This window comes from Tigriopus californicus, chromosome 6 (assembly GCF_007210705.1).
Source record: "Tigriopus californicus strain San Diego chromosome 6, Tcal_SD_v2.1, whole genome shotgun sequence".
Classification (NCBI taxonomy): domain Eukaryota; kingdom Metazoa; phylum Arthropoda; class Copepoda; order Harpacticoida; family Harpacticidae; genus Tigriopus; species Tigriopus californicus.
The window spans coordinates 7,823,537-7,838,710 of record NC_081445.1 but is presented as its reverse complement, the minus strand read 5'-3'; the positions used below and the strand labels follow the sequence as shown (position 1 = coordinate 7,838,710).

At 40.0% G+C, this 15,174-nt stretch overlaps 2 protein-coding genes across 3 annotated transcripts in view; one reads left to right on the top strand and one right to left on the bottom strand.

Annotated features, from left to right (window-relative positions):
* The first annotated feature begins 4,942 nt into the window (after positions 1-4,942).
* LOC131882337 (organic cation transporter protein-like) lies at positions 4,943-13,295 on the top strand. Of its 2 annotated transcripts, XM_059229455.1 has the most exons (6): positions 4,943-5,212; positions 5,503-5,794; positions 5,857-6,153; positions 11,321-11,610; positions 11,683-11,969; positions 12,042-13,295. In XM_059229455.1, exons 1-6 carry the CDS (start codon positions 5,067-5,069, stop codon positions 13,274-13,276), a joined length of 2,547 nt encoding a protein of 848 aa, XP_059085438.1. In that variant the 5' UTR covers positions 4,943-5,066; the 3' UTR covers positions 13,277-13,295. The 2 variants fall into 2 exon arrangements, with proteins under 2 accessions (XP_059085438.1, XP_059085437.1); XM_059229454.1 differs by lacking the exons at positions 4,943-5,212; positions 5,503-5,794; positions 5,857-6,153 and adding exons at positions 8,194-8,687; positions 10,858-11,261.
* An 83-nt stretch (positions 13,296-13,378) lies between these two features.
* LOC131882340 (sodium-dependent glucose transporter 1-like) overlaps positions 13,379-15,174 on the bottom strand; it is a 4,238-nt gene continuing 2,442 nt past the window's right edge. The window contains exons 3-4 of the mRNA XM_059229460.1: positions 14,345-14,509; positions 13,379-14,283 (exon numbers count right to left, since the gene is read on the bottom strand). Coding sequence (XP_059085443.1) covers positions 13,379-14,283; positions 14,345-14,509 — 1,070 coding nt within the window. The remainder of the gene's footprint in view (positions 14,284-14,344; positions 14,510-15,174) is intronic.

Genomic DNA, 15,174 nt, shown 5'->3' with positions numbered 1-15,174 from the left:
CTTAGCCAATTGATTTACGAGTGTGGCAAATCGTGCGACGAGAACTTCAGTTTAACTAACTAAAAAACTGCACTGCAAATTACTCAGTCTTGTGCTCACTACCACACTCCAAGTATGGTTGCTAATGTAGCCAACAAGCGACCTTTTAATCTCGGAAGTACGTGCTATGTTGATCGATCTCGTATTCTGCACATATCTCTGCTCATTTTGATCTCAACCAATCCAGCATAATTCATTTCGGATTGATGACAGCTCATACATTGGCGACGAGATGAGACCCTGGTTATTCCAGGGTGAAAAAGGATTGTCTGTCGCTCCCTTCTATGTTCATTATCCAAAGAAACCTGCTCGAATACACTGCCATGCATTCAGATCAAGCACAATGGAAACTGAGATTCACACCTCTCTCTCTGTCGCTCTCTCTATCTCTTTCTTTGAAAATTATTTCTCGCATTGATCTTCCGATATGTGCGTGTGATTGTCCCACGTAGATCGTAACCACCCACAACCATATCTGCCGGCCATGAACCATTCTTTCAAATGTCGTGAACTTTGCAACCCGGTGTTTTGCGTCCAAAACCAAACAATCGAACGATCGAACGAAAGTGGATCAACTTGAAACATTTTCTACTTTTATACTCACTTTTAATGAGAGACTACCATTACTGCTACTATTGCCGCTATCACTGCTCCTTCCGTCTTCGAACGATGATTGCTCAGGAGATTTCCGGCCGCTGTGAATGGGCCTTCTTCTCCTTGTTCCCTTATCCTCCTCCCCAATAATGCATTTCTCACTTCTGAGCGTTCTCGACTCAAAACTTTGTAATATAGCTCACTCGATTGATCTTTCTACCTATCTTTCTACCATTCTGCCCTCTCGATCTTGTGTTTCCAACTGAACTGTCGTGACCTCTTCTTTTGTAAGTTTGTACTTTCACATCACCTTTTGTATTATGCGTGTTCATGTGTGTTCGTTTGGCTCACACTGACTACACTCTTACATTTACGATTGTGTGTCCTGAAGCGAAGCTCTCCCTCAAGTGTCTCATGTGTTCTCCCAGAAATCACTGCTTAACCAAAGCTCTTACATTACTAATTGCGACCAGTCTTCAAAAAGACAGGCCATCTCTCTCCTCTCCACGGAGAAACCCAAAAGACTATTTTTGAAAAATAACCACCATGCTGGATTGTCAAAATTTCATTTTCTCACCATCTCTGATGGTCTCCCCTCCCGTTCAGGTTTTTAGGGGAAGAGGAATACTCAAAAAGCGCTCTCTTTTGGACGGAGTGAAAATCGTCTTCTTTTTTGTTTATAGCACATTGACTGCATAATTATTTCCTTTGATCTCACTATTAAAAGAAGAGCCCCGCGTTTTAGTTCATTTGCGTCAAACGATAACTTCAAACAACAAAACCACCAACATAAACAATAATGATAACAACCCGAAGCGCACTCCAAATTTTGCTCAAACCTTCAAACCACTTTTGCAATTCACCTTAGTTGTTGATATCAAAAAAGACACGTGCAATTTCAACAAAATATCAGCCTCTTCTGGCTGAGGCCTGCTTGACAGCACTCGCTTACGTATTATTATTTTTATCATGATGATTATGTATCTATCGTAAGTTGATTCCTGACTGGTTGTCGCGGCATTTTGTCCATTCCCAATCCGAGATTTCCTCTCAAAAATGAGCCTATTTTTTGAGTCATATTTATTCTTTTACATTTTGAAACAGGACCGAATACGTTTAGGACGGGAATGTGAGCAAATTTGAAGCCAGAAAAAGCGCTGACCCAAATTGAACAATCGTACCAAAATCGCCTGCAGGAAAGCAGGCATTCATTCTCTATTGAACAAAATGAGGATTATTTTTCCAAACTTCGCAATCAGAAAGAAAGAAGGATTCGCATTTCCGATTGGCGGTGGTTGTTTCACTGATGAAATCAGTCGCCTCCCAACCACCTCCAGAATCATCTTTATATATATACATACATAAAGTAGTAATTGGCATACTCGGCCGATTGGCATTACTAAGGCTGGGCAACTCAAATTGATATTTTTGCCTCTGTCCTCTCCACACATCAAAAGAAACAACAGAACCTCCTGTCTGTCTCTATCTATTCTCTTCCAAATTGAGTCGTGATCTCTTTCCTATTACTGAGCAATTTTGACACTTTTGTACAATACTATTTTGTGCTTCTCATATGAAATAAAACCTGATGAAAAAACACCACTTGTTTTCATACTTTGTCCACGGATTACGTTGGGAATTAAGAATCATAACAAAATAAACAACCGAATGATGTGCTGCTAATGGCAGAGGCGACTTTCACGTGAACTTTACTGCTCAATGCGTATGTTTTGTTTATCAACTGAAAACAGTCTGGACATTCCTAATCAAATAAATCATTTTGCAAGCATAGAGAAATAATTTTGTCAAGGATCGTGGGTATTGACGGATTCCTTAGTGACTTCAATCATCATTTTATCTTTCTCTGACTTAGCAGTTTGCGTTTTTTTTTCATAATAAGGAAACCAAAAGTACTGAATCAGTTACACTAGCACATGGTTAAAAAATGCTTTAATGCTGATTTGATATTTTTTTTTCTTTCAGCCGTCCTTTTGGGTACTAGGAGTGCGATTCCCTGTACTGAATGTGGAAAATTAATCAATCCTATTTCACTCTATATTAACAAAAAAAATCTAATCCACGAAAGAATTAGGAAACTTGAAAAAAGGGTTGATCTGGAATTTTCATCAAAACCTGTTGCAGGCTGAACGGCTACATATTCCAGACAAATATTTGAGGGAAATAAATAGAACATCGAAGGAGCCCGAGAAAGCTCATGGATAATTTTGAAGACTTACTTACTGTAACTAGATGCTGTATAGTCCCAACTTTTCTGACCTCTTTCAATACGAGAGGCTTAGTATTCATTGATCCACAGAATGTGCCACTGATGCAAAATTTGGCCTTTGATAGGACAATGTGAACGTTCAGTTCCTGACCCTTGATATTGTTACGGTAATACGAAAAAACTCGTATAGGAATATTTTGAGTGATCTCTTTCCTTTAACCGTCGTTCTGTTGTACAGAATCAGCAAAAATCATTGGAACCACTAAGAACTGGAATTTCAGCATAATTTAAGCAAAAAATATTCTCCTGAATTTATCTATAAGTTTGACAAAGGTGACCTGATCCGTTACATTGGTTTCGAATTTAAAAACTGTCACTGAAGCTATGAAAACTCACTGTGGTCTCGATTTACAAAGTGGTTTACACACCTTATCAAGTTTCTAGAGGAATATCCAAACTCATCTTAGAACAGGTTTGATTTTTTTGCTTAATTGGTTCCCATGGCAGATTAAATGTTTGCATACCTAAAAACATTGTTCAAAAACATATAATTTTCAAAAGCTTATTTGATGCAATTTTTGGACAGTATTTAGTTAACACTTTTTTCATTTTATTTCATAAGATGAAGGAATGGACAATCCAACTGTAAAAATGTTTCCACTTATACACTTTTTCCTTATAACCACATGTCCTATTAGTCTAGACATTATAGCGGGCCCGAAAGCCGTGTTGCCAGTCGAATAAATAATCTTTATCGTGACTCGCTGTCTTGTCAATTCGCAAAATTTATAAAAAGTGCTCACGTATTTATTATTCACAGAAATCGATGGTCAGAATGAAGAAATACCTGGCTAGTTTGAGATACCACCGTAAAGATTACAAGAATTGGTGCACTGGACATGAAAAAGTGAAGAGAGCCGTGGACAATTAGGTGTTGATAAAGTCCTTGACCTGGAAGGACAACTTGTGTGCGGACATCACCTCCGGAAAGTTGAGTTTCCCAACACCATTGGACAATAAACATGATAATCCGATAGTGAGGGGCTCGGTTTTATACATAAAATGCGTCCATGCACTATTGGCATATTGGGGCACTCAAAGGTATCGTTTTAGGAATCTGGTGTAAGTGGCATCGGTGGATTTGAGGGAAGGAGAGTTGCGCAGAGTTGGGAAGCCACAAGAGAAGGCCGTAGAGGAAGATTGATGTAAGTCAAGAAGAGTTGAAGAACTGATGGATCTGGAAGGTTTTCGATGGAGAGTTTATTGTTATTGTGTCTGATCCTGGCCCTGGCTATGACGAGTTGAAATAGTTGCTGAATGAAGGTTGGGTGGAGAAGGTGAAACCGACATAGTTCAAATTCTTGACGATTTTAACCGGAATATTGTTGGTATGGAAGAAGGTAGAAGATAGACATCCTTCATGGAAAACCATGGCCTTCAACTTGATGGCATTGACTTGAAGGCCGTTCTCTTGACAACAGCTGAGGACCTCATCAATGGCATTTTCCAATTGCGTGGCTGTATCAGCGAAAAGAACCTGGTCGTCTTCGTATTGTAGATATTGCATATGTACCGGATAATGGTTAATGGTGGGGCCTTGTTCAGTGAGGGCTTCGGAGAGGTCGGATAGATAAAGATTGAAAAGGATTGGCGATAGTGGATCCTCCTGCGGAAGGCCAATATAAGTGCATTATAAAAGGAACGAGTAATACCTTTAATTTTGTTATTTCACTTGGAGATGATATTTTTTAGGAAACTTCGTGTTTGCGGATAAGACCTTTTAGAAGTTCTGATTAGGTAGAAAACGCTGAAGTGGAAAAAGTTTATAAGAAACGCCTTCAGCTGCTAGAGTAGGATGGGCCATATATCATTAATACTCAAGGATGAAAGTGAGGCCTCTAGACTTTAATGCTCTGTGGTAATTAGCTTCCCATTTTATGACCAATTCCTTGTCCAGAAGCGCCCATAATCTTTTTATGATGGGCTCTTTGACTTTAGAAATACATTGGGAACTAATTATGCCACTTCAAAAAATATCTTAACTGAGGGAACAAATACGTCAAAATTATAATCTTTACCTGCCATAAACTAAATGAGGATTGTTTGATAAAGACTCCTTCATATTCGAGACGATTTTAGTTTTCCTCTAGAACGGAGCATATTTACGTGTTAAGTGAGTTGCAGTGAAGTTATAGAAAAGGACATCATGAATATGGACGTGATTCTAGGTCATATTGGTCAGGCTGGTGCATGGCAAAGTCTGATATTTGCCGTCATGGGTTTAGTGGCAGCTGCTGAAGCTTGGATCACTCTAATGTATACGTTCGTTGCCTTTGTACCCGAAGATTACAGGTAAAGTGCAAAACTATCTCTACTTTCACGGATCAACAATTGTTTGAAATCCTAGATTTTGATTTATCATATTATTCCAGACCACAACTAAATTGATGCAGGCTTTCTGTTTACAATACATTCAGTGCAATTTGTGCCATGGATAATGTTGCTTGATAAAATCAGGGTACGAGAGCAAAAGTGGCCGATTTGGAACAAATAGACGCAAATATTAAGTTGATAGGAATGAAAATCTCCAAATGCAATTTTACTGTTTTCACAAGTTGCTCTCGGTTTTGTTGGATTTCCAGGTGTTTCGTGCCCATCTGTGATATCGACCATCACCACTATTCTAGTGCGGTCAACTTTTCATTCGCCATCCCTCCCAAAGATTCGTGCCATATGTTCCGATATGTTGGCCCTCCGGAAAACTTGACCAATAAACTTAGCCTCGAAGATCTGTGTTCGATTGATAACTTTGATCAAAGCACGTTGATGACCTGCCATGATCACGTGTACGATGAATCCGAATATCGACATTCGTTCGCCATGGAAGCAGATCTTGCTCCTTGTCGAGATGATTTGGACAATTGGGTCATTGAAGTAAGACCTGTGCCTTGAAACCGAGAACCACGGATGTTCAGATTAAGCTCACTGTGTTCTAGCCATGGATCTCCAAGGCCAGTTTCATTGGGATGGCCTACATGATTGGACTATCGTTGGGCAGCATTTGCCTTGGGATGATTTCGGACCAATTTGGGAGAAAGAAGGCCTTGATTCTAGCCATAATTTGGTCCTCATCCATGTGTTTGATTGGATCGTTTATGAATTCGTATTGGCCTTTCCTGGTGGTTCGTTTTATGACTGGTATTGGGGCCAAAGGACTTTTCATGCTCCCCTTCATCTTTGTTATTGAGAATACCGGCAAAGAATATAGGGCTTTCTATGGTGTGCTGATTCAGGTATGACTCAAAGTTTTGCTAATTATCGCATTGCAGGAATTTGAACGAACTCAAAAGACGACTGATTGGCTCTGATTCGTTTGCGAGATTATCCACGGACTTCTAGTGATGCGATTGCGAACGGAAGCAAACAATTTTTATGTCCTAACCTGTTCACTTTATTCCCAATAAGCACTTGATACGACCACAAGATCTTGCTGAATAGATGGACTTGGCCAATATCATGCCTAGGGCACTTCTGAGATATGGTCAAAATTACTTACTAAACACTACATAAAATTAGAGTTCTCGGCCTGCTCTTGGTCAGCTACATACGGTTTTGACAACATAACTTTGAAACGAACCACTTCATGTACGTACCAGTAAATGATATAAAAAATGACTGCCCTTAAGTGAGGAAATCTACTTTCTTTAATTTTTAATTTGATTCGAGAAGTGGCTCAGATTTGTTATGACCAAGAGCAGGCCCATTTGGCGGGAATCTCGTTCACAATCCATATTTCTAGAAGTTCATGGATTATCCCTCGGACTCAGTTAAAGCCAATATAGGTCGAGTAGCTAAAACGACTAAAAACTCTAATTCGCCACAAAAAAGTGGCAAAAAGTGAGCTTCTTACTTTATTTTTGAGGAGTCCATAACATAACACCGAAACGCGACTACAAAGTCTAGTTAAAGCCAATGCTCAAATTCAGGATTAGCCATGCGATTGCAGAGTGTTCTGGCTGACACTTTTTACCACTTCCATGAAACTAGTACCATCAGTAGATTTAAATTAGGATACAAATGATCGATCGAGGTATTTTTTAGGCATAGCTCCTCAACATCAATCGAACATTGTTTAAAACAACTGGGCAAATAAAGAAAAGTGATTGATTGAGTCATATACATGCAAAGTATGTTCAGGATCATCGTCGCGTGGGGTAAAACTTGAAGCCAGGGCTGCCTTTCAAATAGGAAAGATATTATGTTTTTTTACTTACTAAAGCTTTGGGTTACGTGATCTGTGAGATAAGGGAGTTTTTTGGGTTGTCTTTAATTTATTTTGCACCAAATTGCAAAGATGCATGTTCATTACTATCTCCTTATGTATGTATGTTTGTATGTATATTTTTCTTAAGTGTTAGTACACTTTTAATTACAAAAATTGTCGTTAGAATTAATTTGGCAAAGTTTTTACAAAGCATTTCATTTTTTTCTTGAAACTCCACAAATGATTTTTTTTCCTATCAAAGTACTCTCCTTCTGTACTAACACACACCATATTATCCAAAATGGTGTGGAAGCACAGTAGGCCTTGAGAATGCATAATTATCTTTATTTACCACTTGCAAGATTGCGTAAAAGAAAGAAAACGATTTTGAAATGGAAATAACGCCAAATCGATAATAAAAGTTGTCATGTGTCAGTGACAGGGAAAAAAATAAGAAGTCAAGAGCAGACGATGCGAATTTGAACGGATGGGGGGAATCAAAAAATCACCTCAATCTACTCTTGAGGAACAGATAATCATTTTTGATACAGTACTTGATCTTCAAACAGAGAATACTAGAAATCCTCCTATTCTTCTACATTTCCACTGCTAGCCTCGTTTCAGAGTTCATGGATGGAATAGAACCGGTTGCTTGTATATCCGTACGTTAGTACTGAAGTTAGGACAAGTACTTCATCACTCTGATGTACTCAGAGACCTAGGAAGACCAACATCTCTGGTGAAAACCTAACCAACAACCAACGGCAAGTTCGAACCATATTTAGCATGCCCGTACTTTGAATAGCCTAGATGGACTTAGAGTCGATGTGGAAAACTGAGCACATACGTGGATGAATCAAGAGAATCGATTCGAAACCTGAACTTCGTTGAAGTGCAAATGCCCTCTTCAATACATAAGTTCTTATTGGCCTCAGTAGTCGCTTTGGAGATTTCGTGAGTGCTTGTGTACAAACCACAAAATATGGTTTATGTACTACCTTGAAGACATCTTCACCAATTAAAAAGATATCTAAACTCCTTCATTCTTGATAAACCTGCACATGATACAAGGCCTCCTCTGTCAATCAATGATAAATTAGAATTATTGAGATAAAACGTAGTGAACAGATAGATAACTTGACGTGCTAGCTCTAGAATGTCTTCAATCGTTGTCCAGTGATGAAACAAGTGCCATGAATTTTGACGAATTTCTCATCACCAAGCTTGGAAGCTTCGGTCGTTGGCAGAAGTTCATCTTCTTGTGTGCGTGTGTCGTGGCCTTTGGCAATGCCATGGTTACAATGACCCAAACGTTCGTGCTCTACACGCCAGCTTATCGTTGCAAAATCCCGGAATGTGACGATTTGGGGCCTTATGAAGGGCCCGAATTTCTGAACTTCTCAATTCCCTTCTGGGGTGATGAGGACATTGAAGTGGGCAGTGTTGAGGATGAAGAGAGGAGCTGTGAAGCTTTTGTGCACAGAGGGACTACCACTCCTTCATCTGGTCTTGAAGATGGGAACAACTGGTGCTCTCCAGCTATGTTTAGCGCTGCAGAGAGATGTATTTGAGTCATGCCTTGCATATCAATTCTATCTTTTGGGATCATAGCATTGCGTACTAAGCGATGAAATGGGGAAAGGCAATTATAGGCTACGACAGCAAATGTGTTTTTATATGTATGTAGATACATGTGCACTATTGATGGAGTAATCTTTGTTTGAGAGACACGGCAATAGCTTTTCATTTGGCTCACTGACGATTTCTAAACTCCAAAGTGTTTTGACAAAGAAAATTTGAACCGAAGCTTCATGTTTCTACGGACGACAAATCAGACGGAAATGTTTATGATAAGAAAATTGCAAGCCTCTCTTTCGTCATCTAAACTACTTGATAATCAAACTCATCAGAAATATCGATGTTTGGACCATGAGCTATTTGCACTTTGGGCTTGAACATAAGTTCACGGCATAATTTGTGAAGATCACGAGGGCTAAACGGTTAGATTAGGCTGAAGCATTGAAGCCTACTCTCCTAGACCACTTGAACCTGATATTGATGGAAAGTTTCCCATGGGCATTGACAATTTAAAGTAATTTGCTAATGGTTTCCTCAGATTGACCCGATCTAGAGACAGATTTAGGGATTTAGATTTGGGACGTTTTAGGAACACAATTTCCAAATCAACTTACCCTCTTGCGCTCGTTGTAGCTTGTTTAATATCCAGGGTTTTTGAATTGGCAATCTAACTTCTTCTACCTCAAACTAGAACGGTTTTTTAAACAATTCCTAAGTCTGGTGCTTTCGCGAGCTGATCATTGGGTCACCCTGGGTTTCTAGTTACTCTCCAAACCACTTTACTTCTAACGACCAAATAATCCCTGACTTGTGCCATTGAATGTTATGGCTAGGGAGGGGCAAATTGTGTAAAGATATTTTTTGTTAATAATGACCACTTGTTTTCACATTTGCACTTTTCACCTTTATTAGCACTTTTTGCACATTTGGCCTAGAACTGTTGTTTTGTTTGAAATCAGAACTTTTTTGGCGTTAGAATTGGTTTCAAAGTTTGAAATCAGAGGCTGCCGCCAAAATATAGATATGATATGCTGAATTTTGAACAATTGACGTAAGTTATTAAATTGTAACAGAAATGAAAAGAGCCAGTTTCAAGTCCAAAGAGACAAGTTAAGCAGGGTGCTAAAATAGTAAAACAGCCCAAAAAAATGCAACATAGCTGGTTTCCTTACCTCCTCCATGCCAACAATCTTCTCTTCTTGAGGAAGAAAAGTTTCAACTTTTCTTCTGTTTGATCAATGAAGAAACTAGATCGACGTTATAGGTCTTGCTTCTTTTCGGAAAAGGGGAAAGATAAACCAGGGAGCATCCCTTCACTTAATTCACAGAAAGATATGTCAATTTGGTCCAAAAACGAGGGAAAATTGGTTTTTTTAAGAAGGCGTTTTTCAAATTTGCACTATTACTTTGATCAACAGATTTGAATACCTCTTCTCCTTTATTTCATTGGCACCTTTTGTTAGACTTTTTGACCTTTTTCGCACCTTTTAGACTTGTTTTTAGCACTCTTTTTGTCTATAAAAGGCTTTGCCAATTTGCACATTTTGCGTTTTTTCTAAAGGTCTAGTGATGACTAGTGAATTTTATACAGGAAGATATCAAAATGCATTGTTTCAAACAAGTCCCTTGGCACTTTTGATTTTTTGGTACCTACTAAATGGTTTGCAGATTTTGGATCCTGTTGCTGATGTGCCGGCTTTGAAAGCAAACAAAATTACGTCGTGATTGATACTTCAATATTACTAATCTATCGTTTTGACGATTAAGACGGTCATTCAAAACTTTTAAGTTTTATGGTCGCTTTATCCTTTCAGTATATTATTTTTCCTACATGCTAACTAAGTTTTCTGAACAACACTTTCCTATCTGATCTTCTTTAAAATATGATTTTGATTCCTTTGGTTCTATTCAAGGCCTCCGTCCGTTGTCAAGGATGAAATTCAGCTTCAAGCGCCAAAGAAGCACTGAATGAATTAGCACCTAACTTTCTGAAATCTAAGCATCTCAATTTATTAACCAAGCCTAATTAAAGCGGAATTGAATCAATGGGTGGGTGGCCGGAAGTACTCAGTTTATTTTATTTATCATTTTTTCCATTTAATTTTGAATTTTGACGAGTCAAATTGATATGCAATGACCATGACGGATTGAATAGATGTGTGTTCGGAGCATATTTACAAGAAGGCGGAATATGGGAATTCCTTAGTAATGGAACTGGACCTTCCTCCGTGTTCCAAGCTTGAATCGAATTGGCCTTTGGATCCACTCATATCCAAAGCCACGTTTTTGGGCATGAGCTATATGTTTGGTCAGCTTTTTGGCTCTTTCTTTGCCGGCCTCGTTGGTGATTTGTTGGGTCGGATTCCCACCATGATGGTATTCATCGTCGCCACTGCCGGCCTCCACTTGGGTGGATCATTTGTCACCTCCTACTGGCTCTACTTTTTCATTCGAATGTTCTCAGGGGCTTTCTCTAAAGGGTTGTTCATCCCTGCCAGTACTTACGTGGTTGAAATTACTGCTCCGGAATACCGGATGCCCCTTGGGATCTTGCTCAACGTAAAGACAACGACATTGATCCAAAAGCCATATGAGTCATAGCCTGTTGTCTGTTCCAGATCCCATATGCTCTTGGTGAGATGTTTGTTGGGCTCATGGCCTATCTTATGCAAGATTGGAGGACGTTCCAGATGACTTTGGCCATCTTGGTGTTCTTACTGGCTGGCTTATGGATCGTGATGCCTGAGTCTCCTCGATGGCTCATTTCCAAGGGAAGAATGGAAAAGGCCAGAGTCATCTTGACCAAGGCTGCTAGAATGAATCGGAAGACAATTCCCATTCAGGATTTACTGATTTTGGAGGAAGACCATGTTGAAGAAAACTTGGGAGTTTGGTCGTTATTCTCAGGGTAAGTGAGAGCTTGGGAAAAATGGTTTCTTGAATCTCTAAATTATTGGGGAATTATTGTTTTGTATTTCAGCTGGATTGTGACCAAAGTGACTTTGATCATGTTTATCAATTGGATTGTGGCAACCATGGCATTCTATGGTTTGTCACTAAATTCGGTCAATTTAGGGGGTGATATTTATGTCAATTTCATTCTCTCGGCTCTAATCGAGATCCCATCATATATCTTCGTGGTGCTTGTCATGGATGGCTTTGGTCGGAAGACCATCTTGATTTTCTGTCAGATCTTGGCTGGGGCCACTTGCATTGCCGCCGGATTTGTCCAGCAAAACTGGTTGATCACGACCTTGACCTTGATCGGTAAACTGCCATGTCAAGTTCCAACAATCGAGAATCCAACGAGACGAACATTCTTTTTCCCATTTTTTTCAGGTAAATTTGGAGCATCAGCCTCGTTTTCCATTGTCTACTTATACACTGCCGAGCTTTATCCGACTATTATTCGGAACAGCGCCGTGGGGGCGTCATCCATGGTAGCTCGAATTGGTAGTATTATTGCTCCACTGTTGGCTGGACTTTCGCCAATTTGGATTCCGTTGGTTGTCATGGGAGGTGCTTGTCTGGTGGGTGGGATCTTGGCCATTTTCTTACCAGAAACATTGGGGATGCCCTTACCAGAATCAATTGACGACATAAACGTGTTGTATGAAAACGAAAAGCCTTGGTACAAATGGATCAAGAGAGTTGAATTGAGGAAAAAGACAGAAGTTGCTTCGCATGAGATGGAGCTCCATCATCATCATAATCCTCACGGTTCCAACGGACAATTAGATGTTCCAAAGCAAATGCATTATAAGTTCGTCGTTCCTGATATAACTGTTCATCCAGCTACACCTTACGTGCCAAGAAAAACAGCCGATGAAGTGGTTCACCCTTCATCGGACCATTCAATAGCTTCGAACATTATATTAATGAATGATGCCACAGACGGAATTGTGGTCGGTGCCGAGGAAAAGATTGACCAAGCAAGTGAATGTACCATGATAGTGACCGATGAAAATGAAAACGAGACCCCTCAGACAGTTGTCATTGAAACTCCTGTAGGGATCATGAACCCGAAGAAAATTCCAATGGACAGACAAGCAAGTACAGATTCCAAGGCCAGTTCTTTGGGTTATATTCCAGAGGAGGAGGAAGAGGAAGATGAAGAGGAAACTGGGTCTAGAGGCATACCTGAAATAGAGGTTACGAAAACTTCACCCAAGACTGCCACTATTGTGCCCAAGGCTCCAAGTAAAAAATTCAGCCAGATTGGTCCCGCCCCCAAGGACAGCCCATTAGCCAAACACATTGGCAGTTTCGTCGCCATCCCAACCGAAGGGCAATTGGCCGAGACCACCAAGGTTGTTAAGGCTGATGATGAGGATAAAAGCAGACGTTTCAGTAAGCTCGCTCCTGCTCCCAAAGACAGTCCCCTGGCTAAACGCATTGGGAACTTTGTGACGATTCCTACCGAAACTCATGTGTCAGAAACAGGTCTGGGAGTGAAGGTAGAGGAAAAAAGTAGACGGTTCAGTAAATTGCCTCCTGCACCCATTGACAGTCAGCACGCGGTTAAAATGGGCTCGAAGTTCACCATGATACCCACGGAGGTCGAGCCCAAGTGATGATGGATAAATCTCTTTTCAAATCTGACGCAATGTTAAATGTACGTACTTACTAGTTTAATAATCAATCGTATGTGGTGAAGAAATGAAAATCACGAACAGTTACTCTTTGATGCTTTTACGTGCCAATTGATACGCTAGAGCGAATAATAGGAGACATGCCATGACAGATCCAAATATGAGGAATTGAAAGTAACTTGGATCCAGTCCAATTATTTGTCCAAATATTAGAGGGAAAATGTCAGCGCCAATGGATCCAGCGATGGAAAACATCGCTCCCATTCGGTTTGTGATCACCATCATTTTTCCCAACCAAGTGAACGTTGTGGCAAACACAGTAGCCAAACCCAAACCAAGAATGGCTGATATGCATGCCAACCATTGAGCACTAGTTTGTCCCCAGATCACCAGCATACCACTCGCAGTCACAGTCAGGATCAAATTCATCCCCATGAGACCCATTGGAGGAATCCTGAGCGTTATAAAACAGGCCAACAATCTCATTAATGCGATTCCGCTCCAAAAAAAGGTTGAAACTAGAGCCGACTGAGAGCGAGAGAGACTAAGACTGAGTGATAACACGCCAAAGGTAGACACGAAGGATCCATAACCAACTTCAAGGCCTACATACACAAAGAAGAAAAGACAGAGACTCGTCAGCATTGAGAACGAGCGCCAATTTCCATAACCGAAGGTGGGTGAGGAGGTTGGTTCATTCTTTCCATTGGTCGTTTCCTTTTCTGGATGCGAATTTTGGGTGTCAAAATGGAACGGCACGTTGATCAGGGCTGATATGAGGCAAAGCCCAGACATGATCAAATAAGGTATGTGCACCTTACCGTTGTAAGGTTGCAGAGCTGAATCGGCGAATCTTTCCGATAAAAATTGGGCGGCAATGAGAGGCGAAAGTAACGCACCCAGAGCAAAACTGAAGTGAAGGCTGTGAACGAATGGATCACTCTTATATTGAGAGCCACTCCAAATATTCAAGCAGAGCACAGTTCCAACTAGAAAAAAAAATATTTGATGCAAAGTAGTCATTTGATAGTAGTATCCATAATGGCTGACCTGCATCCAAAGCGCCCAAAGTTGCACCTTGCATTCCTGAAACAATACACATTGACCACAAACTTGTGCACAAGGTTAAGGCTCCAGCCGTTATCGCCATGACAAACTGGTTTCCACTGATGATGAGGAAACTTTTGGATTCGAATTTTTCCAAGACAATCCCCGCTAAGAGAGAGAGGTCAAAAGTAGCGAGATTATTAACAACGAAATAACAGTTATTGATTGTCTTTTCAAAAAAGGAAAACTTCTCTACAACTGGTCCATTTGTAATTACTAAAAAAACTCTCTTCATGTACTTTTTTCGACTCATGAATTTAATTCATTGTCATTGTTGTTTTGCTTCAACCTTATCAAGCAACAGCACCTAAAAAGTTATAACGGAAAATAAAAGCTAGTGGTCTTTAAGTTGAATTCTATTGCCATTATACTTCTTTTTTTTTGGTTTGGTTTTTCACGGGCTTTTCTAACCGCTACAGGGAGTGTAATCCCCAGTACTATTAAAATGAAAGGTTATAATTCGTCTATCTATTACCTTTCAATTTTTATATGATATTTGGTCTACCAACGAATTTGAGTTGGCAGACCGAGCTAGTCCTTGAATGCAGGGTTGATTTGGAATGCAATATAAAAATTTGTCCAAGTCTGACTTGAAAGATGCAACCGGATCAACAAGGCCTACGTATTCCCTACGAATATCAGAGGGAAGCAAATTAAACAAAGAAGGAGCCCGAGAGAGAAGAGATGTGGACTTTATTGTTCGAACTAGCCTGGATTCTCGAAGGCTTGAAGGTGCTCTCAAAACGCACATTAAGCCTCTACGGTCACTAGAA

What these genes read in the sequence shown, in the direction of transcription:
- LOC131882337 (XM_059229454.1), top strand. Translation starts at nt 8,318, where the DNA reads ATGAATTTTGACGAATTTCTCATCACCAAGCTTGGAAGCTTCGGTCGT. An exon ending in CCCTTGGGATCTTGCTCAAC is followed by an intron (nt 11,262 to 11,320) that starts GTAAAGACAACG and finishes TGTCTGTTCCAG; the next exon opens with ATCCCATATGCTCTTGGTGA. An exon ending in GTTTGGTCGTTATTCTCAGG is followed by an intron (nt 11,611 to 11,682) that starts GTAAGTGAGAGC and finishes TTTGTATTTCAG; the next exon opens with CTGGATTGTGACCAAAGTGA.